At 37.0% G+C, this 24,557-nt stretch overlaps 1 protein-coding gene and 1 long non-coding RNA gene across 5 annotated transcripts in view; one reads left to right on the top strand and one right to left on the bottom strand.

Annotated features, from left to right (window-relative positions):
• LOC135681729 (uncharacterized) overlaps positions 1-24,557 on the bottom strand; it is a 71,629-nt gene that overhangs the window by 15,164 nt on the left and 31,908 nt on the right. Inside the window, exon 3 of one of the 2 annotated variants that reach the window (XR_016144475.1) lies at positions 22,175-22,261. This is a non-coding gene — a long non-coding RNA (uncharacterized LOC135681729). Of the gene's footprint in view, positions 1-22,174; positions 22,697-24,557 lie in introns of those variants that run through there. The other variant, XR_016144476.1, reaches the window with a different exon arrangement.
• The window catches only part of LOC135681725 (follicle-stimulating hormone receptor), a 33,260-nt gene that overhangs the window by 3,745 nt on the left and 4,958 nt on the right, over positions 1-24,557 (top strand). Inside the window, exons 1-9 of one of the 3 annotated variants that reach the window (XM_065196316.2) lie at positions 819-7,865; positions 14,446-14,752; positions 18,062-18,133; positions 19,199-19,273; positions 22,250-22,333; positions 23,058-23,126; positions 23,482-23,553; positions 24,040-24,111; positions 24,239-24,313. In XM_065196316.2, the coding sequence (XP_065052388.2) occupies positions 14,502-14,752; positions 18,062-18,133; positions 19,199-19,273; positions 22,250-22,333; positions 23,058-23,126; positions 23,482-23,553; positions 24,040-24,111; positions 24,239-24,313 (770 nt within the window). In that variant the 5' untranslated portion in view covers positions 819-7,865; positions 14,446-14,501. Of the gene's footprint in view, positions 1-818; positions 7,866-7,885; positions 8,272-14,445; positions 14,753-18,061; positions 18,134-19,198; positions 19,274-22,249; positions 22,334-23,057; positions 23,127-23,481; positions 23,554-24,039; positions 24,112-24,238; positions 24,314-24,557 lie in introns of those variants that run through there. The other 2 variants (XM_065196319.2, XM_065196317.2) reach the window with 2 other exon arrangements.

A 24,557-nucleotide genomic window follows, 5' to 3' on the forward strand; every position in this document is an offset into this window, starting at 1 on the left:
ATTCATTCCTGTCTCTCTTTAAGCAATCTTACTTTCCTTGACATGCATTAAAAATTCTTTGATAACTTATGCAGCTATAGCCTCTGCTAAAGGAGTTCATTGGGTTGTCTTCTATGTGCTAAACATTCTTTTTGCGTAATTCAAATTTCACCTAAGCAAAAAAATAATTGCACCGTTGGGGCAGACGCAATAGCATGTTGTCATTTCGTGTGTTCTTAGTCATTAATTCGAAGTGGTTTCCATAATGTTCACATTCACATGCCTAGCCATTAAGACACATGTCTCGCTCAGTCTCGTAGTTGTCCGGTGTCCGATAGTAGGTATGACGTTAGCTGAAGCGCACAAATTCCCAAACACTTTTGGTTTTTAGATGTTGGTATATATAGCTTGATTCGATTATAAGATGATGGCATTTTGATGATTTACAAATGTTTTGTTCTTTGTTTTTAGCTCTTTGGAAAGTGCAATATAGCATACTTTCTGTTTTACCTTCTTTTCTATCTATGATCCGAACGATCAACATTTTTTCAAAGGGCACGGGGTTTGAAAGGGAGGGGGAAGGTTTGCAAGGGGAAAGGGGTAGCATTGATAAAATGAAAAGGAAAAATATATATATATATATATATATTTATCTGGGTTAATCTGAAGACGACCATGTAACGGTCGAAACATGTTAGCACTGCACTGAAAATGAAAAGAGCGCAAAAAATCAAATTGATGTCTATTTCTTTAAAGAGTATCTGCCTTCTTCTACTTGAGTATCGTGCACTTTATATATATATATATAATTCGATCAAAAAAGGAGGTGGGGATCGTTATGATAAAATTACGGAGGAGCATCCGCAGGTCCCTAAATACCCCGCTACCTACGCTACCTAGAGAAAACATCGGTTATAACGTGCTCATATATAGCTTACTTTTCGGTTTTAGTGTGTTTTGTCTTTGGCTCTTTTAAAAAAATTTCTTCGGCTCCAACGTATCTCTCTTTGCATCTATGTTTAAAAATATTGTGTCAATTATTCGTCGCTGTATTCAAGTGCCAATAATTCTTGATTTAAGCTATACAAATTTTTCATTGTTTCTTCTAACCTATTTATAATGATATAATTTGTATGAGAGAATTGCCTTGCGGTGCGGCTCTTGGTGAATTTCCCTAAATTGTCCGTTGAGTCTCTAAGACTCGTGCGTACATCTGTTCCTTTATTTCTTAGGTCATGCAAAATTTCCAACAAATTTCATTATCTGTCCAAATGACGATACATGATCTGACTATTCATTGTCATACCTATTTTGCATGTTAGAATTTGACGACATATCGCACCATCATTAAAATGCGAATGATGATGAAGCTAAACTGATTATGTTCCAAAGATTAGATCATCTTCAGCTGATCTAAATTTGCAATCATAGCAAAGATATAATGGGCCTGAGTTTTGGTATCGTTTCAATCACATCATGAAATTTTTATTAGTTTGTGTCTGTAATTTATCTAATTACAAACATCTGTCTAAAAGAGTTTTAGTTGCATGTGTTAGAGTAAGTGATAAGCTGATATACATCTTTCACGCGTCAGAGACTTTTTGGAGAGACTCACAAAACCTAGAAAGGAGCAATGTGCTTTTTCCTAAGTTCTCTTTTTTGATTCCATCTGAGTCCTTAAACTCATATAACTTTCTTCATCAAGCAATCCTGTGAAACTTTGCATTTTAAGAGCAGGTTATCATACAGACGCTGCTAGCTTTATAAGCAACATCATATCGAATAGCTTTTAACGCATAGAATTTCAGGCTTGACATCTTTGCAAGAATTAAACGATTAGAGATAATGCGTTATTTTGCTGGTGATGCCTGAAGAATTTCAAAATATCTCGTTTTATCTTTGAGAAAAGCGTCGCCTAACGAGACGGCCAGGACAGATGGGCAAAACATCTTGCATGGTTACGTCGTTTGGATTTTCAATAGATTATGCATCCGTTTGGTGGGCTACAGATCACAATCGTACCATGGAAAGTTACTTGGAGTAATAGAGGAAAGAATTTATTCCTGTCTTTGAACGGCCTGTATGGTGTTCAAAATTTTGTTTCAAGGCAATATGTAGGATGGATGTAGTCTGCTTGTCAATTTGTCTCTCGTTTAAAAATATTTCAACCGACTTTCTCATATCCTATAGCCAAGTTCAACCAGTATTACTGTGTCTAAACGATTTTGAATTACTGTTTATTGGTCTGTCATATAGTGCTTCATGACGTGAAGGCAGAAGTGTATACGATTGTGTAGAGTATGACAGTTCTAAGTTGCAACGCTTAATGCGACCATTAGTCAACAGGTTTTAGACCATTTGTATATATTTCCCAACAATCCTTTTCTACATGCCAAAGTGGCTCTTTATAATATGAACCACAATTTGGCGCTTGAAGACAATACGGAATGGCTCTATGAATTTTGTTCAATGGCATGTAGACCGAGTTTGTCCCAAAAAGGCATAATAAGTACACGTCATACAAATATCGATTTATTTCAAAATAGTTGTACCGTTTAATTGATTAATACTAGATTATTTCATATCAAAACCACAAAGATAGATTATGACACAAGTGTATTACTAGTCAAAAGTCAATTTGATGTATAATGCTTGGATTGATTAGATTTTAATGAAATATTAATTGCAATCAGTTATTAGTCACATATCAAATATTTAGTATAGAAAGGTCACAGAAAATGAAAAAACGTAAGGTAGAAAGTATTTGTCTTTTCAAAAATGTTAGGAGTTCTAGTACAAACTTTCAAAACACTTAGAACCTTCCAAGCTTCTCGACCTAATTATGGATTCTTTGTACGCAAAAGTAATGTGCTCTTGAATAGGCACGTATTGAATATTACCGCCTGTAAAGGTCGAGGGCAAAGTACCCCACTCTATAAATAGAACAATGGGACTTTTTCAGCGTCTCAAACTGCCACTTGCTGCAAAGTTCCATTATTGTACCTAGCTACAGCAAGATATCGAGCCAATTTCGTTAGAGGAGTCTTAGGGCAAAGCACCCCAGTATAATAGCACATAGAGGCAATTTTCAGTTGGGGTCTATATCCTATCTTTTTTAGCGTATCAAGCTGTTCCTTGTTGCAAAGTTTCGCGCTATTGTACCTACTTACAGAAAAGAGATTGTAATAAAGTCGTCAGGGGCTTGGAACAAATTACCACAGTCTAAAAAAAGCTGAAGTCTAAGAAACGGTGATTTTCAGCTGGGGTCCATATCCTATGTTTTTCAGTGTATCAAACTGCCCCTTCTTGCGAAATTTCATGCGGGTATCACAATTTGCACAATTGTTTGACTAACAGCCCTGACTTGCAAAGAACTTGATGCCGCACAAAAAGTGAGTTACATTTGCCTGGTGATTGCATTTACAGTGAAACACAGAAGAGCAATTTGCAGCTTTCCTGTTCTACACATCAAAGCTTAGTTAAATGCCATATAGGTATAAAAGAAATAATGACTGTTTCTGTCAGCATAAAAAAGGCTGCAATGTTTTCGTCAACAAGTTCACGAATTGTGGTAATGCAGTAGCTGACACCGCTACAGGTATAACTTGCAAACACGACGAGTGCCATTTTTTGGTCAGTTGAAGGGTCTGCTGGTCCAGAAATTATTTCTCACCAAAAATATCTTTACTATTCTAACAGAGAGGTTAAGTTTTACCTTCATGATATGTCAGAAGCATTCGTATTTGCAACCATTCTAATTTACACGAATCCTATGCACAGAGAGCAAATACATATCTGTGTCTCTGCTTGAAGATATTTATGTATCTAAGACAAACAACGATGCTCACCGATTATAGAACAAATTTTGCAAAACGGACGCCATGCTACCGCCTTGTTTGAACAACGTATCCATGCAAAGTACGTCAGTAAATATATTTTGCAGATTCACTGTTTCGCACAAAATTGTTATCAAAAAAGTTGCACTAAAAGGGTCAGCTTTGTTTGGTTTATGCTCATCTTAACACCAATTCAATTCAAAAACAGCAAATCAGCTAATCAAACGAATGACTTGAGTTTTCTGTCAATCTACCATTAGCCAATTAAATAAACGCATGTGATATTAGGCTTTTTGATTGGCCAATTTTGATTGACAGATGGCTCAAGCCATTTTAGTATCTGCCGATTGCCTTTCACATCATCAGGGGTTTGGTTGCTTTTCGATAGATACCGTAAATCCTCGAATTAGCCCCCTGGGAGCTTGTTTTTTGGATACTTTTAGATGGGGGCTTATTCGAGGGGGGCTTATACAAGGGGGGGGCTTATAAATTATTGTAGACATTAAGAAGACATTATCAAAAGAAGGAATTTCTTTTTGATTATTTAATTAATTACTATCGAAAGTATGAATTTGTTGTGGTAATTCAATAATACGCCATATAGGCAACCTCAGATGGCAAAAATTATCAAATGGAGGGGTCCAATTCGAAAATTTACGGTATTCAAGACAAAATAAGTCAGCTATCTGGATTAATTTGTCCATGAATTGGGGAAGATGATGCCAGTACTCGACTCAATCCAATTTTGAATAATCGTTCTTTTGATATGTCTGTTTTTACATTTACTTTTACCTCTTGCAGCACATTTCAAAAGTCGTATTTATATTTAGAAATATCTCTCAACAATTTGCTTCAAATACGTATTACGCTGTTATGTTCTAAAACAAGAAATGCTTCAAACATTCTCATTAACAGTATGCTGAGAGGAAGGGAGGCATACACATTCAGTTGTTTCCCATTCAGTATTCAGTTATAAACGAAATAGTATAAAGTTACTGGGAAGGTACATGCCCCAAGCTCTCCCCGCTCCTGACGTCTCCGAGCTATATGAGACAACATATGACTACTTTAAATTTTTGTTTGTTTCTAACTGGCTCCTGAAGAGTGGTTTTCTTGACACTGCAGTGCTTAACGGGCAGTTCCCTTGCCATTTCTCTTGATTAGACCACACTTTATGTTTCTTATGCGTGGTGTCACAAAAATTTTAAAGCACGAATGAAAGCCAAGTAAACATTGAAGTTGCCTAAAGGCACAAAACGACAAAACAAATTAACCTAACAGGAACATGTGCACTTAAATAGAAGCTTACAAGTAGCTGATAGAAGATAGAAGCTGTTCTCGGCCGGATCGGTCTTGTATTTCGTTCTAGATTCGATGAGAAAATGTTTGTGGGTGGTTAATGTTTTGGCAAACTTTTCTTCGTGTTGTAATTCTATGTTTTTGAAACTGCCTTTTACGTAACCAAATGTTAGTCATCCCTATACCCTATTGTTAAGGTTAGCGTAATGGCGTTCCCTGTTGGTAAAAGAGCATACTCTTGCAGAAAAGAGCATGGCCTGAATCTTAAATTTTGTCCACCTAGTTATTGCGCCACCATTGCATATGCATAGAGTTAGGTCTGCACGTCAGAGAAGGAAAAACATATGTTTATTATGTTTCCACTATGTTGGAAACATGCTGTTTAGAGCTATAATTGACTTTCTAATTTACCTTAGTTTACTCAAACTAAGGGTAGACACTTCGTTCTATAAAAGATTTTATCTTGCTTGTTATTAGAATCGTGTAATCAAACAGGCAGCTGCAGAAATCGTATCAATAAGCAAACATTGTCAAGCAGTCAAGTACATATCAAGCACTGACAAATGTAAACATGTCCTGAAGATATCATTATAAACAAAATAAACAATCAATAGCAACGAAAGTTTTTATCTACTAAAATTTGCGTATCTTCTCAGACAGGGCGTAGGATGGTTCCTGGAAACCATTTCGCCTATGATTGCCATCAATTCTTTGATTGAATAAAGATAGGACTGAAGACAAATAAAGATAGAGTTGAAGAAAGATAAAGATAGGACTGGGTGTCTTCAATTTACGTTTTTCATACATATCTGAGTTTAAAGACGGCATTCTATTATGTTTGGTTTATTGAATTCCTCGGATTTTTGTGTCACACACAAACTATGGAAACACCCATATAAAAAAAATAGCTTTTAGCTTCGAGGTTACGAAGATAAAAAGATAAATAAAGTAAATTGCTGCATTATTTTGTTGCTACTGATCACAAAATTTAGCAAATTACACAAAAATTTTCATCCCTGTTCCTCGCACCTGTTTATCTTGAAAGATGACCTATTCAATCCATTTTGCTTTGTTCTAGCAACGTAGGTAGAAAATCCCTTTGGATGGGAGGGGAGAGGGGACAGCAGCCTATCATTCTACTGACAAAAGCATTTATTTTTGGGTTTGACCATGAGCTTGATCAGAATTAAAGCAGAAAAGCAAAATGCTGATTTTCACAGCCAAGGTATATCTTGAAACTTCTTGTTACCATTCTGAAAATATGCTAGTGAAACTGATCTGAGCCAAAACAATTACGGTTTATCTTAATAGTAGGCTTTTGTTGTTGCCTTGTAAGCTGCCTTATTCTTATTACTATCTATTCCCTTCTTGACTTGATTACTTCAACCGTTGCTTTCTGATTGAATGTCCAAGGCAAGCAGCTTTGCAAGCCTCTTTCTTGAGATTCTTTTCTGGATTTTCTCTTTGTCAAAAGGGACGTCCATCGTCCTTTGATAGCAAAACTCTGTAAATTCAAGTAGATTCTTCATATACCCAGCTAACTTTTAATAAGACTGCACGAATGATATTCCAGTGTCTGTCAATGTTAGTCACTTCTCTGATTTGAGTGTTAGTTTTCTGACTTTGAAATGTCTTGTTTGTCTTGAAAAATAGACAAAACGAACATTGGGATAGGCAACTGTGCTTGAAAAAATCCCTGCTTGGGGATTCCTTCAAGTCTTCATGGTAGAATTCGGAGATCTGTGAACTAGACAAGACGAAAGAAAGTCTCGCAGTGTCATATTTTGATTAAATCTGACAAGGCTCTGTAAGGCGATTGCTTTTTGCTAGATGAATGATCGGTGAATTCAGGCGGAAACTGTATAAAGGGATAGGAAAAGATCAACTCAAGTCTTATACAAAATCTCTGGATTGTGTCAGCCGTTTGGTACATGGTGCGATATATATTGTAAATGGGCAGCTGCTCGCTCAGTAGCATATTGAGAAAAGAGGCAACGAAAAGGCTATCGCCCACTAGGAAGGTACACAAAAATTAAAGAGTTTCAAATGACATGTTCACATGCGGCTTATATTGTCAGATGTTCCGTCGAGTTAAAACCGACAATCATGGGTGAAAACTGATGAATATTAATGATAGCCTCTGATATGTTCAAAACAAGACGAAGATCAATATAATTCCATCATTTTTTGTTTTGTATTTTCTCTATACTTTCTTTTTGTGCTAAAGAAAATATAAACACTGAGTTGGGCCTAAAAATTTATGACGTAAGCAGCAAGACAAAATTGTGCATCGTTTTGAAAAAAAACCCTAACTTTGTTGAAAAAAGCTGAAATTTCCCCCAGTGGTGCCATTCATTTAGAATTCCGCTTCATAGAAATCAATGAACAAGCGAATCAATATAATTCATTTATTTGCGAATTTCTACTTCCAGTGGTTCTGTAAACCATTCAAAGCCCATTCAGTTTCCCAGTGGGTCGCATCAGTGCACGAAGAAATTGATGCGTGATGCACATAAACTATAAGCGGTGGAGAAGGCGTTTGAAAGTAACCGAGGTTTTAATAACAATAAACACAATAGATATGCAAACAAGTACTTATTTGTAGTTTCCTCTGATAAGAAGCCTCGTTAAATCGCGGTTTCAGAGAACTACAACAAATTGAAGAAGGCCACCATTTTCAGATGCCAGCGAACACGCCGACAAGAATTTATATGTCCACGCAAGCCACCGCTGCTTGGCAATAACTTCGAGGTAATTGTATTCCAGATTTATCATTGCTTAGAAAAATCAGCTTTCGGGAGAAATGCTTAAGTCTTGTAGGATTTGAGCCGCGGTATTTGACAAGCAGTTCTATAAAGAAAGATGGGAATAAATGGATAATTGTTAAATCGGTTTGTTTTAAAGATGCTCTTTGTGATCTGACTGCGCGTAGTTTACAGGAGTTTGCATTATCAATTCTGTTTCCGCCAGCTCATGAAGTCTTATCCACTATAATCGAAAACAGCACATTTTATGTAATTCTATGAATCATTTTTCTGTCTCCTGTAATACATTCATGACATTTCGTGGCCAAAAGAGTTGGTCGTAAAAGATTTAAGTCCAATTATCAGTAGAAGTGATGGTCCGTGGAGAGGCGAATGAAGCAGGGAAGGTATAGGTAAGCATGCACTACTAGTTAGCTATGGTAATTCACAGGCATCTAATTAATTGACACAAAACAAAGAAAACTTGTCAACTACCGGCATTCAGCAATAAATTTTATGATTGGGTGAAGTTAGACCCGAGTTCAATGCCCATCGAATGTGCTACATTTATCAAAACGATTTGTGTTTAGTGATCCTAAATTGAAACGGGCATTTATTTCGGCCATCATCGCACTGCTGTTGCCATTAAAACAGCCGTTAAAATCGTCCTAGATGGAGTTTACAATCTCACGGTCGCAGCCCTCTAATCAACCAATTTGTTTTACAATTAGTGGTGAAGTACCAATTCCTGTCTTTTTCTTCCTTTGGTAGTTATCCTGTTCATTCAATTCCAGTCCCAGAACAAATGTAATCTAAGGTTTGTTTTGACGCAAACCACGCAAACCCCATACCTACTTTTCTCCTCCAATCGTTTTCATGCTTTACCATACAGCAACATTTTTCGTTTGAAGGTATAGCTAAAAAGCAAATGTGAGGAGGGAAATCTTCCAAACTGCTGAGGTGGGTTCCATCTGCACAGTTTCGGACACAAGCATATGTTCCGAAACCACCCCCCCCCCCCTCACCGTTTCTTTTTAACAAATCCTATTCTTTGAGGCATCATAACCCTCTAATGACATAATTTTTTGATATGCTAATATTCACGAAGCTCAATGACACTACCAACTACGTATACTGCATTGCGTTTTCTGCTTTGTGCATTTTTTACATTAGGTATTTACATATAAAAATAAACGTTTGGAACATAGGAAATTAAAAAACATTGAAGAAAGTAACTACGTTTCAAGGTGAATAGCTCTCTGTTATGAGAATAGTGTCAAAGGTAGATATATTCTAGATTTACAATTTTGAAGCTTTTTCAGTATAGAAATTAGCGAGGTTCTTTTGCATGAATGGCAACGTTTTTCATATCAAAATTTCATAATAAGAGAGACCCTTTAAGTGTATGCAATCTTTTTTCAGGTGCTGGCAATTTTATACTGATCTTTTTACTGTTGTTTCTATGCAATTCCAGCTCGTGAAACCAGTGGCGGAAATCCCTTTTACAGGAGGGGGAAGGCAAAAACCAACAAACAAATTTGTCGACAAATAACAACATTTACTGAAAAAACTGCATTAAACTGTGTTTTAACCGACAGTTTAGCAAAAGCTGGGGGCACTTTGCATAGAACTGATGGTTGCTGGTAGCCTTAAATGAATAGAATGATGGCCCTCATTACCACTGTTTGTTTCGATTTTTGCGGATGTGGCCACTCTAGCTACATACTATTGAATAAATTACATGCTTAGTGAAAAGCAGAAAAACTTAATTTAAATTTGCAATCGTATGAAAACAGGTTCCAGTGTAAAAACAGAAGGAAACGTTGTATGATAGCCTTATGATACAGGCTACATTGCTACTTTTTTCAAATAGAAGGAAAAATTTGTTTGGGGATGTTCTAGGTATTCACCTGTGCTACTGTTTGTCAAAAAGTAGAGCCACAAAATATTATGTTTGTTTACGCCTGAGACATGTATAACAAATTGTGAGTTAGTATAACAAGGAGATTAAAAGTTTCATTGCTAATCGGATGAATCTTTTTTGCTGCAAGGAAAACTGTGAGCTTCTTTTATTAGCTTTTATCACATATTTGTTCAGCTTTCTTATGTTTCACTGGAAATGTTAATGGGAAAAATTTGCCTTTGTTTGCCTACTCGAGACTGTTTGCTTTTCTTTCTAAAAGATACATTTGAAGTCAACTAAAATTAGAAGGATAAACTTAAAAGAGGATTTTGAATGGGTTTGCTCAACAAAACCAGTAGTTTGTAAGTTTTAAAGATATTTAACTTATATAACATGCAACAAAAATATCATGTTACCCATAAAGACCCACGATTTCTTTTGCAAGAAAACAAACATCACAGTTGCTGACGACAATTTCTTTTAGACTGCACCTGGCTTTAGCTGCTAAGAAATTATTGAAATAACTTGTTGAGTATTCTTGAATGCAACCAAATATTGTATTAATGTAGAAAATGGCTTTCCACGCTTCTTGTCTTGCTTAGAGGTGGTTTAGGATGAAGAAAGTAATTTTTAATGGGACCATTTTGCGATCTTGGCTTATTATTATTGCTTTGTTTGCGGTAAGAAGCCAATTTAGATATTGAATAAACGCAAGTTCTTTTATAGTCAAAAGGCGTGTTATTCATATTAAAAAAGAATCGTGTGTTTTGGGGTTTCGTAAATCTTACTTGAAGATTGTTAATATTTCTAGTCAGGTGCGCCAACCCTGGAGGGGCTGCAGGGGCAGCTGCCCCTACTGTTCGCTTTCAGGAGGGCCAGTGGGGGCAAGCAGTGCCCTTCTATTAAAGAATTGTAGAACCCTGTGAATAATTGCTAAATAGTTCAGTCCCTCTCATTATGTGTGTTAATTTCCATTAGAAATTAAAAAAAATAGAAAAATCCCTCTTTTTTGCAGTCGGTTTTTGATAACAAAAAATTCTTTTAAGAAGAAGATAATAAACTGAAAAAACCAACGGCATAAAATACTGACTTTTGTGCCCATAATCAAGATATTCATTTTCAATTTCATGTAATTATTATTTTCCTTTTTACACTCTCTATGATTCTGCAACCATGCAATATTGAAACTGAGCGGAGTTTTACGACCAGCCCAAATATAAATGCCATGGTTTTCGCACAACCAAGATTTCCGAATGACAAGACCCACTTGCATGGAGAATTTCGTCAACATTATGCATATGTTTAGAGCCTTTAGTTACAAATTACCCAGCTCTATGGGTAGAACAGATCCATGTTAATGTCTTCAAAGGAAACAACTTTATTTGCTTTACCTTTTGAACGTTCATTTTCTTATTACTTTGTTTCTGTTTAGCCTACAAAGCAGGCTATTCTGACGTCACACTCGTGTAAATGGCTTTTTTATGAGCAATGGTTTAGTGTCTAGCTCAGCTTTAAGTATACGGTTGAAAAACTGGACGACATTTTGGCTATAAAACATGACATTTTTGCTAAAAAGCATGACGTTCTGGCTATAATGATTACTATGACGTGTCTTAAATCTCTTTTTAAAGAAGTCACTAATCTCACTATTTTGATACTTTGATATTTAACTCTATTTCATTTTCTTTGTTTTGCCAATTGAATCAACTTTCTTCTTTCAATGATTAGAACGGAAAAACTTTTAATCCACAACATCTCGTTATATTTTGAGAGCCATTAATAGAATTTAAAGTTAAGTCATTAACAAACAAATGCATATGTAAAGTGCGGTAGAATCATAGCCTGAGTTCCAGACCCCTAACTACAGTACATAATCAGAGCCGTTGGAAACGGGGGAGGTTGCATAGGATGGCTGCAAATGATTGTTTATTATTTCCTTTATAACAGCGTACTGAGCAGGAAGCACCCCTCTCCCCCAGATAATAAATTTCCTTCCGACTGTATTGTGTACAGAATCTGCTTCTAAAGACTTTCTTATTGTGGTAATATGCATACCCATGTAGACCAGGCGCAGTTTTCCTTTCAGATGGATATTTCAGCATGTTCTTTTGTAAGATTCTACTTTGTGGTATTGCTTATCAGTGGCGGAGGGAATAGGGGGACTAGGGAATGGGTGACTAGCCCCCCCCCCATTTTTTTAGGAAGTTGGCCCTTGAGATTCTTGCAAACCTGATGAGAAAACTTTGGGGGGGGGGGGGGGGTTAGTACGTTATCTAGATCGTCATATTTAAATGACATTTCTTGGGAGACAAGAGGTGTTTCAAACAGGGAAAAAAGCGACGAGGTCCAAAGGGCGTGGCTCCTGCCACACCTTTTGTCCCCCGACTTATCCCAGACTGGAGCTGCCACTGATTGCTTTAACTCTGTTGCAAGCTATTATAAATAGATAAGACGCGAATGACCTTTTTCTTTCATTAACGCACTTGCTGTCCTTAAAAAAAGATTATTATGTGTCTTAAAGTCCCATCTCTTTCGGTTGGGCCAAATAAGCCTAATTTCTTGTTTGGAAGACAAATTTGCGCACCCAAAAGGACCTCGTGTTACCCAAAGATATCTTTTTTGTAGCTTAATTTGCCGAATATTATCAACAAAATTTCTTCTATTTATTTTCAATTATGATACCTGCAATATTTGCTTCACATTCTAATGGGAAAGTCAGTTTCAGCAGCAAAGCAAAGCCTTTTTACAAGAATACTGATTAAAATAAAGCGAAATCTTTGGCTTCCACGGTTTTTTCACTGCTTCAATATCTTTGTTCAAACATTACACGAATAAGGTGGTTGAATTTGGGGAAAGCTGGTTGTTCTGTCAGCTTGTTTTTCAAAAACATAATGCATTAGGCCCTCTGTCCCAAGTTTCTATTCAATAATAGCAAGCAACAAGTATTTTTGCTGGAAAGTCTGTGACTGCAAATGATAAGCTGGAATGATAAGAAACATGCGAGGCAAGTGTCCTTTTAAAAAAAGCTTGTATCAAATTGAAAATTTGTATGACTTGGATTGCAGTTAAGGTAGCAAAAATCCAAATCATATCACGCGATCCGCACATTTTAAGAGCTCTATGATATACTGAGTATTCTGGGACTGAACGGCCTAAATTATACAGCGCCGAAAGAACGAGAATTGGACGGTATGGCTAGAAACCTTTCCTTGTATTTTGTCTTGTGTATTAATTGAATGAAAATTCTTTAGAATTCCTGTAATTTGTATTTTTTCTACTCCAAGAACAGCTTGCAAGTTTCATTAGGTCAGGAGCCACCCCGGAGCGGTGACATCTTTAGCTCCAATGTTTAGAAAACGTTGCTTTACCATCCATAGGGCAATTGTTTTGTTTGAACTTGCCTGAAACATTATAAACAAGTTCCTCTTTCAAGTTTTTCTTTCCGCTTTGCAATACCCCCTTCGTGACTCTCCTTTCAAAGATTTTATTGAAGATTCCTCTTCTTTCCCTGCCCCCTTCTTTTTCTTCAGTGTCTTGGTTTCCCTGTTTTTTTATCCTTGCCGATCATTGCATCAAATAGGCGTAGGAGACAGGGGCTTTGAGGGGCTGCAGCCTCCTAATCAGACGGAATTTATTGCATTCAAAGCTCTATTCGAGCAACTGTATCTCAATGAAGCAGTAATATTCGAGCTAGATCCACACTAAGCCCCCTTTACGTTCACCATCCGCTACGCCCATGGACCTCACTACTCTGTCTATCACCGACCCACTCTGTCACTGGGCTCACTGAGGCTCTGACACCATTGTATTGTTGAAATTACCTCTGGTTTTCTATATATTACAGTGCCGTCGGAACGAAATTCATATTGGGGGGGGGGGGGCTGCCCATTGTTCTCCTTCTCATTCAGTACACTGTTATAAAGAAAACATACTACAGTTTGACAATTAATGGGGGGCTCCAGCCCCCCAGCCCGCCCCCCCGGTTCCGACGGGCCTGTATTAGGTATGTTATTTGTGAAGTCAATTTCTGAAGAAAGGCTTCATAAAGCATTATTTAAAGCAAATCAGGAACGGGGTCAACAAATTATAAGATGTTGCTCTGGAGGGAGAGCACAGAGTCTTAGAGGATTGAGCCCCTTGTTGATGCCAGAAGGTTTCTACTTCTATAGAAAACTTTTTCTAAGAGCCCCGCTACCCCAAGCTTTAATTCCCTTTCACTACTCAAAAAACAATATTAATCAAGAAGAAATAATGAAAATTTGAGATTTTTAGGCTAAGTTAGCTTGAACACTTTTGCAACCCAGGGGCTCTATCACCATAAATGACGGCTGAAATGCTTTTATTGTTGTAACTTTTTTTTTTATTGAAAAGGTATCTAGGCCAAGATAACCTCTAACTTAGTTACAACAACAAAATAACATTAATAATAATTATAATTATAAATTATAATACTGTCGGAGATTGTTTGAGGGTCAGAGCCAGTGGCCGTCGCATCCAACCACTCGACATGTTGACCCCACGTGATATCCTGTGCCCTAATGCCTACGCTGTGACCACACGACCCTACTTCCTGATGCAATATGCAGGGACGCATTGAAACCAATCCCCAGAAACTTTGACAAACGACTTTCTTTTATTTGTAGTATATTGTACACAACTGTTGATATTTACACTTCCACGCTAGGAGCAAAGAGAACGATCGTTGGTCCATGGACTAAATTTGCTGTAGGAATTCACTCGATGTTGTCGGGTCTAAAGATGAATGGTCAAGGTTCTGCTGTATTTCTGCTCTTGCTGTGGGTCTCTGCGTCGCAGATAGCACTGCTAAAAGCAGTTTGTGCAGACAAATTTCGCATTTGTGTAACAACAAAATCTTCAAGAGTATATCAAAATCAAAAATCATACGAGAGCCCGGAATTTCCAGATCTACAACTTTTGTTCAACAACGATTTTAAAGCTGACAATGTATCGTACGAGGACATCAGACAGCTGTGAGTACAAATTAAGTTTTGTTAAACATTTGGGTTTTCTAAAGCATTCAAGAAGTTTCTATTCTTTTGTACAGTATAAAATGTCATGTTACAATCATGTTATCAGTGCGTGACATTTGACACAAAACATATGTATATCAGTGTCTTTTTCGACCTTTGTCACTATTTCTTCCAACGACACGGGAAAGAAAACAATTCAATTAGGTTACTACAAGATCTTGAGGCAGGCCCACACTTCTGGACCACAAAATTTCTATCCTGTGTTTGAACCATAACATATCCTATACCAAAGCTAAGATAGATCGCGATAAAAGATTCCATTGCAAAAACGAGAAGTTTTCGGTAGATAAAGGATGGCTCGCCCAGTTATCCGCAAATGGGACCCAACACTCCATTTTCTACTGAAAATAGCAAGAAAACGTTCATCTGTGAAAAATTCTGCTTCAGACCTGTCAAACAGTAATTATCAGAAACTGGAGATTTTAGATTTTTGCAGGGAAATTTGGCCAAAAACAGGGGGATTCGCGGAATTTGTTGAATCGAGTTAAATATTGTTAGGTTAAATTTATAAACAACATACCTGTACAAAGTTATGCTGAGCAAACATTTAATGACAAAAAGTATGATAGGAAATTTCAACATAATGGTTTTCTTCGAGTTTTTTATTGATTCCTAAGCACAAAAAAATGTTTTCATGAAGAACGCCATTGCAATAATTTTTCTCAAGAATACCTCTGCTGAAAGACATGGAAGGAAGAAACAGGGAGGAAATCTTATGAAATCTGGAGGCTGGGAAAAGCAAGCAAAGCCTAGGGCTATGCAGGGAGAGTTGAATAGTCTGCTGCATGCTTCTAACGTTTTGTAAGTCCCAGAAGCCCAGACAGGCAAAAATTATGAACAGTTTATGGCCAACGCAAGGCTAGATGCAAGGACCCAGTAGGGAGGGGGGGGGGGTACTCCAATGATAGCCTGAAAGAGGTTCCGGGCGGTTTGAGGATCTCACCAAATGGCTAGATCATTTACTAACACATAAACTGTTGGGTGGATCATTTTTATGAAAAAGTTAACAAGCTGTTCTATTTTGTGTAATTTGCAACGCTCTCCAAAGGACAACAACTTTCTCGGTTGAAAGTCAACGTGGTTGTGAACTTTACAAAAATCTCCTGTGCCGTTGGGTCTATTTAGCTGTTAAAACAAATACAACACCAGCAAAGAGGCTCAAGCGTCTCCAAATATCAGCCATTGACCTCTTTGACTCAGCCTTGAAACTGGTTTGAGACTGGTTTTCGAAACTTCTCCGATTACGGAAAAAGAGAGCAATACAGCTGAAATGTTTATCAACAGCGGGGGGACTTTAGAGGGGACCCCTTGAAACGCCCTTGAATTAAGATTAACGTGAAAATGGCCGATCTCCTTGTTTTGATTAATTGAAATTTTGCAATTGAGTTAGATTTTGTAGCCTGATAAAATTGTTACTTGTGGCATATCTGGCATATACCATACTCAAGCATTCCGCTCTTAACTTTCTACTTGATATAAGCATGGTTATCAAATCTTGCGATGAACTAAACTTTCCTTGCACAACAAGCCCGCCCGCTGCGTTTTCTGCTGTCAAGAGTTTTTTTTAGAATTTGCAATTTCAGTTTTGTCATTTTCTGTGGAATTAGTGGCAAGCAGAAAGCCGTTGGGTCGGATGTGTTTCCATAAATGTAATGCGTCACTTCATCATAATCAAAAGATCAGTCGTCCAAATTCTGATATTCGATGCGTAAACTTAGTGTTGCATTTCTATGGTGGCCGAAAAGGGCCAACCTAAAATCTATTTCAAAGTCGCAAAAAATGATTTTAAATCGCAAGGTATATTTCACAATGATCTTAAATCGTAGTACATGTTCCTTAAATATTTCACAATCTCAACATATATTTTGAAATTGCAACTTTGAAATCAAAATCCCGAAGAATACTTCAAAATCTCAATATATATTTTGAAATCGTAATCCAGATTCAAAAATCCTGAGTGTTCTTTTACTTCAACTGTTCGGACACATCAACTGTCATTTGCATTATGTTTTGCTTCAATTGCGGCCATAATACAACAGATGAAACTCATTTTTGTACAGTATGTGGGACAGTTTGCCCTTTGCCTTGTCCATGGCCACCTGTCCTAGGCCTGGTCGGCCTGGCTGCATTTGCAGGATCATCGTTCCTTCTTTTTCTTTCGAAACGGGATACCCTTTCTTCAGTTTTTTCAGCAATGAATGACGCAAGCGAAACTGTAGCTGACCTATTAGCTGACTCTTTAACTTCCTCGATCATCTCACCGCAAAGCATACAAAATCGGTCCCCATCTCTTACTTTTGAACCACAAGCTGGACAGAATGCACGCGCCATTTTGTGCTGGATTTTGGAATTTATTTCGCGATTTGAAAGTTTTGGGTCTTCGAAAAATATGGCGCTGTACTGAGTATATTTCAAGATTTTCAAACAAATTCTGTGGAGTTGCAAAGTATACCTTGAGATTTGAAAATCGTTATTGGGATTTGGAAATATGATTGGATATTCTGAAATATTGTTTGCGATTTTAAAACGTTTTTTGAGATTTTGAAATAGATTTTGGGTTGGCCCTTGTCGGCCACCACACGTTTCAGATCTCTGACGTCTTTCCCTTTAAGTTTCATAAACCCAGCTGCGTACAAATTTACTTTTCAAACATAAAGAAACCTAGACTCTGGAAGTGACTGGATGGAATTGGTGCAGCTCAGGATGTTGCACTTTATGGCCACACCCATAATTTAGTTACATTATAATTACCTTTCTTGTGGGATTGAGTTCACAATCAATTGGTAATGCAATTGGGATCTTGTGGGATTGAGGCTCTCTACCTCCTTTATCTTAGTAAGTCTTAGGCCCTTGTTGCAAATTTGTTGGGACTCAAACAACGAGACTTTCCGAAACTCGTGCACTAATTTACGCTTGTGCTGGAAAAAGCACATACTTGCTATTGCATTGTTAGAGCACCAATATTTGTGAAATAGCAACAAAATATTGATATCAGCTCCCTAAAGATTTTATTTTATCCCTTTCGCATGCTGCCCTCCACCCTCCCCTCTCCCCCTCCTCCCCTCTCCCCCCTCCCCTCTCCCCCCTCCCCCCTCCCCTCTCCCCCTCCCCTCTCCCCCTTCCCCTCTCCCCCTCCCCCCTCCTTTCATGCCTTCAAGAACAATTCCTCCGGTTAAGGTTTTTCAATTCAGGTTAAATCATTTTTGTTTATATATCATCAGTCAGTAATAGGAAAATGCTCTTTTGCAGGGAAATTAATGCTGCAAATATTGATAGTATTGACCCCAATGAACTTGGTAAAATGGTAAACTTACATGAGCTGTAAGTATTCAGCTGCAATTGCAATTCTTTTTAAATTGAACCGTACCATCTACCCACCACAAATCTTGTATTATCAAAATCGAGCCTTTTTCTCTTTTCTTTTAAAAATAATTCGGTTTGCAAGTCCTATTGGTAGAGTTTAATGTCAGTAAAACAGTAGCATATTTGTTTAAAACTCAGACTTCACTATTACATAAAATTGAAAAGCTGAAGCATACCCCGTTCTTTTCAAATCAAATCCCTGCTTCAAAACTTCCTTGTCACTTTTTAAAAACCAACAAACCTCCTAAAGAGACTTAGAACCTAGCAACCCTCTGTTAAAATGGCTTTGAAAAAAGCAAACATTTGAGTGAACTAAAGCTTTTGACACGCTTTAGAGTTTAAAACGTCAGAAAATAGATCGAAAACTCTACGTTAGGAAATATATATACCCAGTTGTGGATAGAAATAGGCCAATCAGAAACGCGAGCACACGACTGTTGAGGTTGACCAGTCAGTGCCGCTCGCCTAGTGAGAGTGTTACCAATGGAGTCCTAAGAATTTACTCAAATGTTTGCCTTTTCCAAAACCATTTTCAAGTTTTGTACCACCAGAGGCTCAGGATCAGATCATAAATTTATTGTATATTAACGTAGCATCGCCTTCTTTTAATAAAGATTTAAAATGGTTTTGCATCACATTTTCGAGCCTTTTGCTTTAGATGATCCACTCTTCGAACTCGCAGAGTATAGAAGATTGCGTTACAAAAACACTAACACTACTCTTACAACACTTGTCGTAACTTTCCTAACTACCGGCCTACCGGCCTACTGGCCTCTTGTAGGGCTCTTTTAGGCTCATTTGGCCTCTTCTTGGCCACTTTTGGCCTCTTTGTCCTCTATCTGGCCTCCCCTTGGTCACTTATTTGCCTGCCTAACTCTGCAAAGCTTTGCAAAAAACGGCTGCCTTAGCTATATCTAACAATTTCATATGACGTGATTACAGCGATAATTAATGTACTGTAAATTAAAATTATTTGTTCTGAAATGCTTTGAAACAGAAATTGAATATGATGTCTTTTTCCAGATACATAAAAGATTGTAAAAACATCAAAAAGATACCTCCAAATGCATTCAGGAAAAACAAACAACTTTATATAATGTAAGTGCCATTGAAATAATTTTTTTAATCAGATACACAACCTTTCAGTGACGTGATTATGAAAGGTTCAGATGACTCAATTCTGGGGTGCCATTTATGTAAACTTTCACGACAGAATTCGCTATTTATGCAACGTTACAGATGACTTTGCTATTTCACAGTCTACAGAAACTGTTGGTTAATTTAGCAGCGCTTTTGTTGACTATTGTCTTTTCTATCGGTGCATGGTTGTAGTAAAAAGCCTTGGCGATAATCTGTAGACTGAGTCGGAGGCAAATGGTCTTCCTAATCTTATACACATGCACCCCGAGTAAAGACCCCAGATAGGCAAAGTTAGCTTTTGCATATACTAGGCCCTTTGGAGGCAAAATCGTGACGTTTGGGATTTGTAAAATGTTGATATATAAAAATCTATTACACGAAACGATGTTGTGGTCAATGGTCAGTGGCGAAGCTGGCCTTAAGTCAATGGTCATGCTTTGTATGGGAGAGAAAGGGGATGGGGGTCTGGGGGCATAGCCCCCAGGAAAATTACACACAGCCACACCCTATAGATGCTCGGAAAAGGGGGGTAACGCCCTTTTTAGTATATTGAATCAAATAGCTCTTGTTTAGATCGCAATCAATGATGTCAAGGACTTCAACATCTAAATGTTCTTTCCACCCCATTCTCCAATGTTGTGTTTTGGAAATATCTTTGGGACAATGTTTTTGAAAAATTGTGCATTTGAAAACCCCCAACAAACACTACTAATCATACTGGAAAACATTGCAGATGAGAGAATATTATATCTACAAATATTTTTCAAAATCTAAACTTTTGATAAATCAGCTTATTCAAATCAGCAAGGGCTAAGAAATATCCATTCTCTTACTATTAATTATTGAGACTTTTGATGATGTTTCTGAATTAAGATGAATTAGGCAAGATAAGCCCTCAGTGATAGGTAGGCCCTCCCTTGTTTATGATACAGGGAATTGTGGGATGCTTGTTTCTTGGTTCAGAATTTTATACTTAGCTTCAATTTTATAAGCTTAATTTTTACATATCTAAAACAAATGTATCAAGGATAGTACTGTTTAGCATATACAAAAAGTTTTGACCCCTGTATTTAAGGTGTAACATGCCATAAACATCAACAAGTTAAGTCCAAGCCCAACATCAAGGGCTTTCCTATAACTTTGGTCTTCCATTTTTAAGAAACCCCATAGTTTTCCTGGCAACCGAAAGCCCTGGGGAAATCAAACTGCACTGAGAAGGTTGGCTGTGTGGAAGCTACATATATAGTGTGATTAAAAATCATTTCTAAATTCTATCCATCAGCAAATTATAGTCAAATATCCAATAACAGGCAAGTTCCAGAGTGCAATTTCATTATCAGCATCAAGTCATGGTGTAATATTGAATAACAGGCAAATTACAGGGATACAATACATTTGCATTGCATAGGGTACAATGCAAATTACATACATGTATTAACAAAAGTTATAGAGTAATATTGAATAAACAAGCAAATTTAAGGGTACAATTTCATTTATCAACAAAAGTTATGGTGTACTATTGAATAAACAAGGAAATATAAGAGTACAATTTCATTTATCAAAAAAAGAGTTGGTGTAATATTGAATGCAGGCAAATTTCAGGGTACCATTTCATTTATCAGCAACAAGTTATGGTGTAATATTAAATAACAGGCAAATTGCAAGATGCAATTTGAATTTTATTTTATACACAACAAGTTATGTTGTAATATTGACTAAACAAGAAATTTTTAAGAGCACAATTCTTTCTATCAACAACAGGTCTTGGTGAAATATTGAATAAACAGGCAAGTTTTCAAAGTACAAGTTCGTCCCTCTCAGCAACAAGTCAGGTTGTAATATTGAATAAACCAGATAGAATGGACAGGCAATTTCCATCCATCATGTAAAATTCCATCCATCAGCAACAGGTTATTGTGTGATTTTGACAAAACAGGAAATTTTCAAGAGTACAATTCCATGAGCAAGAGGTTTTGGTGAAATACTGAATACACAAGCAAGTTTCAGGGTACAAGTTCGTCCATCAGCAACAAGTTATGGTATGATCTGCAACGTAGTGGTAGGATTCTTCATCGATAAGGGTCGGCCTTTGGTTTTCAATTACAATTTTGGTTTACAATTACCTTGCTCAGCCACACGCAAGTGATCCCTGCAGCAGTTAATAAACAATATATCTCTCGGAAATAGCTTCGATTGAACTTTCCCACTCCCTTGCAGCAATGTTTCTCAGCTCACAAGTAGACCTTAGATACTTCATGTATGGGAGATTTAGGTCGGTCATGCTGAAAAAAATGAGCATGACTTGGGGTCCAAAACGGGCCAAGATAGCATGCGCAAGATAGAATTCAGCCAATCAAATCAGTGCTAGGTTTATGATTATAATGACGAGGTCATGCTATTCCAAATGAGCATGACTTACCGCAGGGATACCAACTGAAAAGTCATTGAAACTCAGCCGACTCACAGGAGCGGTTGGGCTCTCTGAGGAAAGAAACCCTATGGCAGGTCATGCTCTCCAGAATGAGCATGACTAACCACAAGGGACCAAGGTAGGGAAGGGCAGTGAAATAATAAGAATCAACTGGACGAATGGAGTTTTGAGGGTACTTTTTCAATAAAGAAAATTTTTAATCATTATAATAAATGTCTTTAGCTCTGAAAATTTTTAGTCATGCTCAGCATGACCAGCATGACCGCTAGCTTCGCCACTGTCAATGGTAAGATTTTAAGATCGGTTTCTTAGAAGGAAAGTAGTACAGTTTTTTACAGAAATCGTTGAAGTTACTTTCTAGTTTCAACATTATAAATTTTCAACTGAAATGCAATATATGTATAGTAGACTAGACCTTAATCACTTACCTGCCAATCTTTGGTAGCGCCATTGCTGCCTTGTTCTACCAGCATGTTCTACCAGCATACTGCTTTTTGTTACAGAAGCATCATAAACTGCAATATAGAAGAAATATCAACGAGTGCTTTTGATGAAGCGTTTGAAAACGGTCTTTTAAATGGAGCGCTGTAAGTACTTGCTAGACATAAAAAACCAACGATTGGAAGCTACTTTATTTTCATCATATTAAATCATGTATTTATCATTGTTTATTCGACAACAGAGGAACTTCGCCGAACATTTAAATTATTGAAACCTATTAGAAAAGTGGCTCGAATCTAATTGCCTTGTGTGACTGCTGAAATCTAATTACCAAAGATAAAACATAGCGCTCTATCCACAGGTATTCGCTGCAATGTTTGCTTTTACTGCCTATTAATTCATGTTCTACACATCTTCTCTGCTTGTTACTTCATCATAAAATGTTTTCCCTTTCTTACAACATTCAAGTCATCTGACAACAGGCGACAAGTCTGACCATTCTAATTTTTCTTTCCTACTTGTTCTTCTCTCTTTCAAATTTTTCTGTCCAGGCCAACATTTGTTAATCCGAGAATATTTTCCTTTTTCTGGAAAAGTACGATTACGGAGAATTGACTGTATGTTTAATTGTCTGAAATTCCACAAATCGTTTAGACTTGAAGTGAGAAAAAATATCTAGCGCCTAACATTAGAAATGATCATTTCCATTCTATACTTAAGAGAAGGTTCCAGGGCAATTTCGAAAAGGTTTAGGGTGATTAGTAACATTGTTCCTGCATTTTTTTGTCTTCTCAGGGGCTCAGTTTCATGTAGATGGCTCCTTATTAAACAGAATCAGTGTGCCATCATCACACATTGCTTTCTTTTTAGATATTTGCAAAACAACAAGTTGAAATCGTTTCCAAGATTTTCAACTCACGTTCCAGGACTGAAATCATTGTAAGTGAAGGATCATAACTTTCAAATGTTTTGGTGCAGGACCGATGTGGCTTTGGGGTATAATATATTTAGTTAAGTGACCACTGTTCCAAAATATCCTGCTTACAAAATATCCTTTGATATAAATATTCAATACAGTATTCTAAGAGTATCTAGTGGGTGTGGTCTGCAAAGTAATTTCTGAATAATTTGCTCGTAGATACCCATTTGATTCAGCCTCATAAATTTAACTTGAAATTGCTTTCGGTTTATTTTTTGTTGATAATATAATGTTGATAAGTAGAAAAGATCAACGAACTTTTTGAAACCTCTAGCTAATTCTAAAAAGTGTTTAAAATGCTCTCAATCTTTGTAGACACTTAGACGGGAATTACATTACGGAGTTGAGCAGAGGCACCCTGAAAAACCTATCTCAGCTATACATTCTGTAAGTAATAATATTTTCTTTGCTTCCTATGGTGACATGAATTTATTTTATGATTTATTTCAGAGTACATGGCCCCTTAAGACAAAATGAATCTATTTCAGAGAACATGGGCCCCTAAGAAACTATGTATCCAATTAAAGGATTGAATTTCAGTAATGTTTTGATAGAATTAGAATGTTTTGATAGAAGATATTTCGGCTCGTTTAAGTTCATCAGTTCTATATTTAAGGTCATCAAAAAGGTAATATTTATAGTATCAACTGAAGGTTTGGGTGTTAATTATGATATTACTACCTTTAGGAAAACTTTTGTTACGTTTTATTGATTCCATTCTTGAGCAGGAATTCACTACCTTATGAGCCCCCTAGATTTCGAGGCCCTAGGCAATTTGCCCCTCCTAACCCCCCTCCAAGGAGCCCTCAAGCATAATATTTTTTTCTTCTGAAATTTCTCCTTTCAAAATATAACAGTTTTGTTTTGTTTTAGGTCTATGAAAAGCACTTCTCTTCAGTACATCGGTGATAAAACGTTTAGCGGAGAAAATAAACTCGCATTGTTGTATGTATTCTTTACCAAAGTTTTAACGATAAGATAAGCTCGTTGATTTATTTTTTACTCTTTAAGAAACCGTATAATCCATAAAATTGAGTGCTGTCATTTTAGTCTCCATTTTATTTCTACATAGCGATGCATCTGGATCCGAAGATTTGGAGCATATAAGCAAGAACGCCTTCGAAGGGGCCTCTGCACTGATAACCTTGTAAGTATTGGCAAGGAAATGATGATAATGGTTCAAATCTTGAAGTTATGTGGGGCTCGATTTAGCATGTATAAGAAAGTATTTATTGATGTTCATGTGGGAGGCACAAACAGTTCGAGTTATCGGGCGTTCGTTTTCCTTGTCTTGAAGGGAAATTTACGGGTTAAGATTTTCCAATTTTGCAATAATATTGCTTTTTCTTTAATAGTATTGCTTTTTCTTTAGAAACAATTAAAAGCCAGGC

Source organism: Rhopilema esculentum, chromosome 12 (genome assembly GCF_057945365.1).
Source record: "Rhopilema esculentum isolate cy_ngs chromosome 12, ASM5794536v1, whole genome shotgun sequence".
In the NCBI taxonomy this organism is placed as follows: domain Eukaryota; kingdom Metazoa; phylum Cnidaria; class Scyphozoa; order Rhizostomeae; family Rhizostomatidae; genus Rhopilema; species Rhopilema esculentum.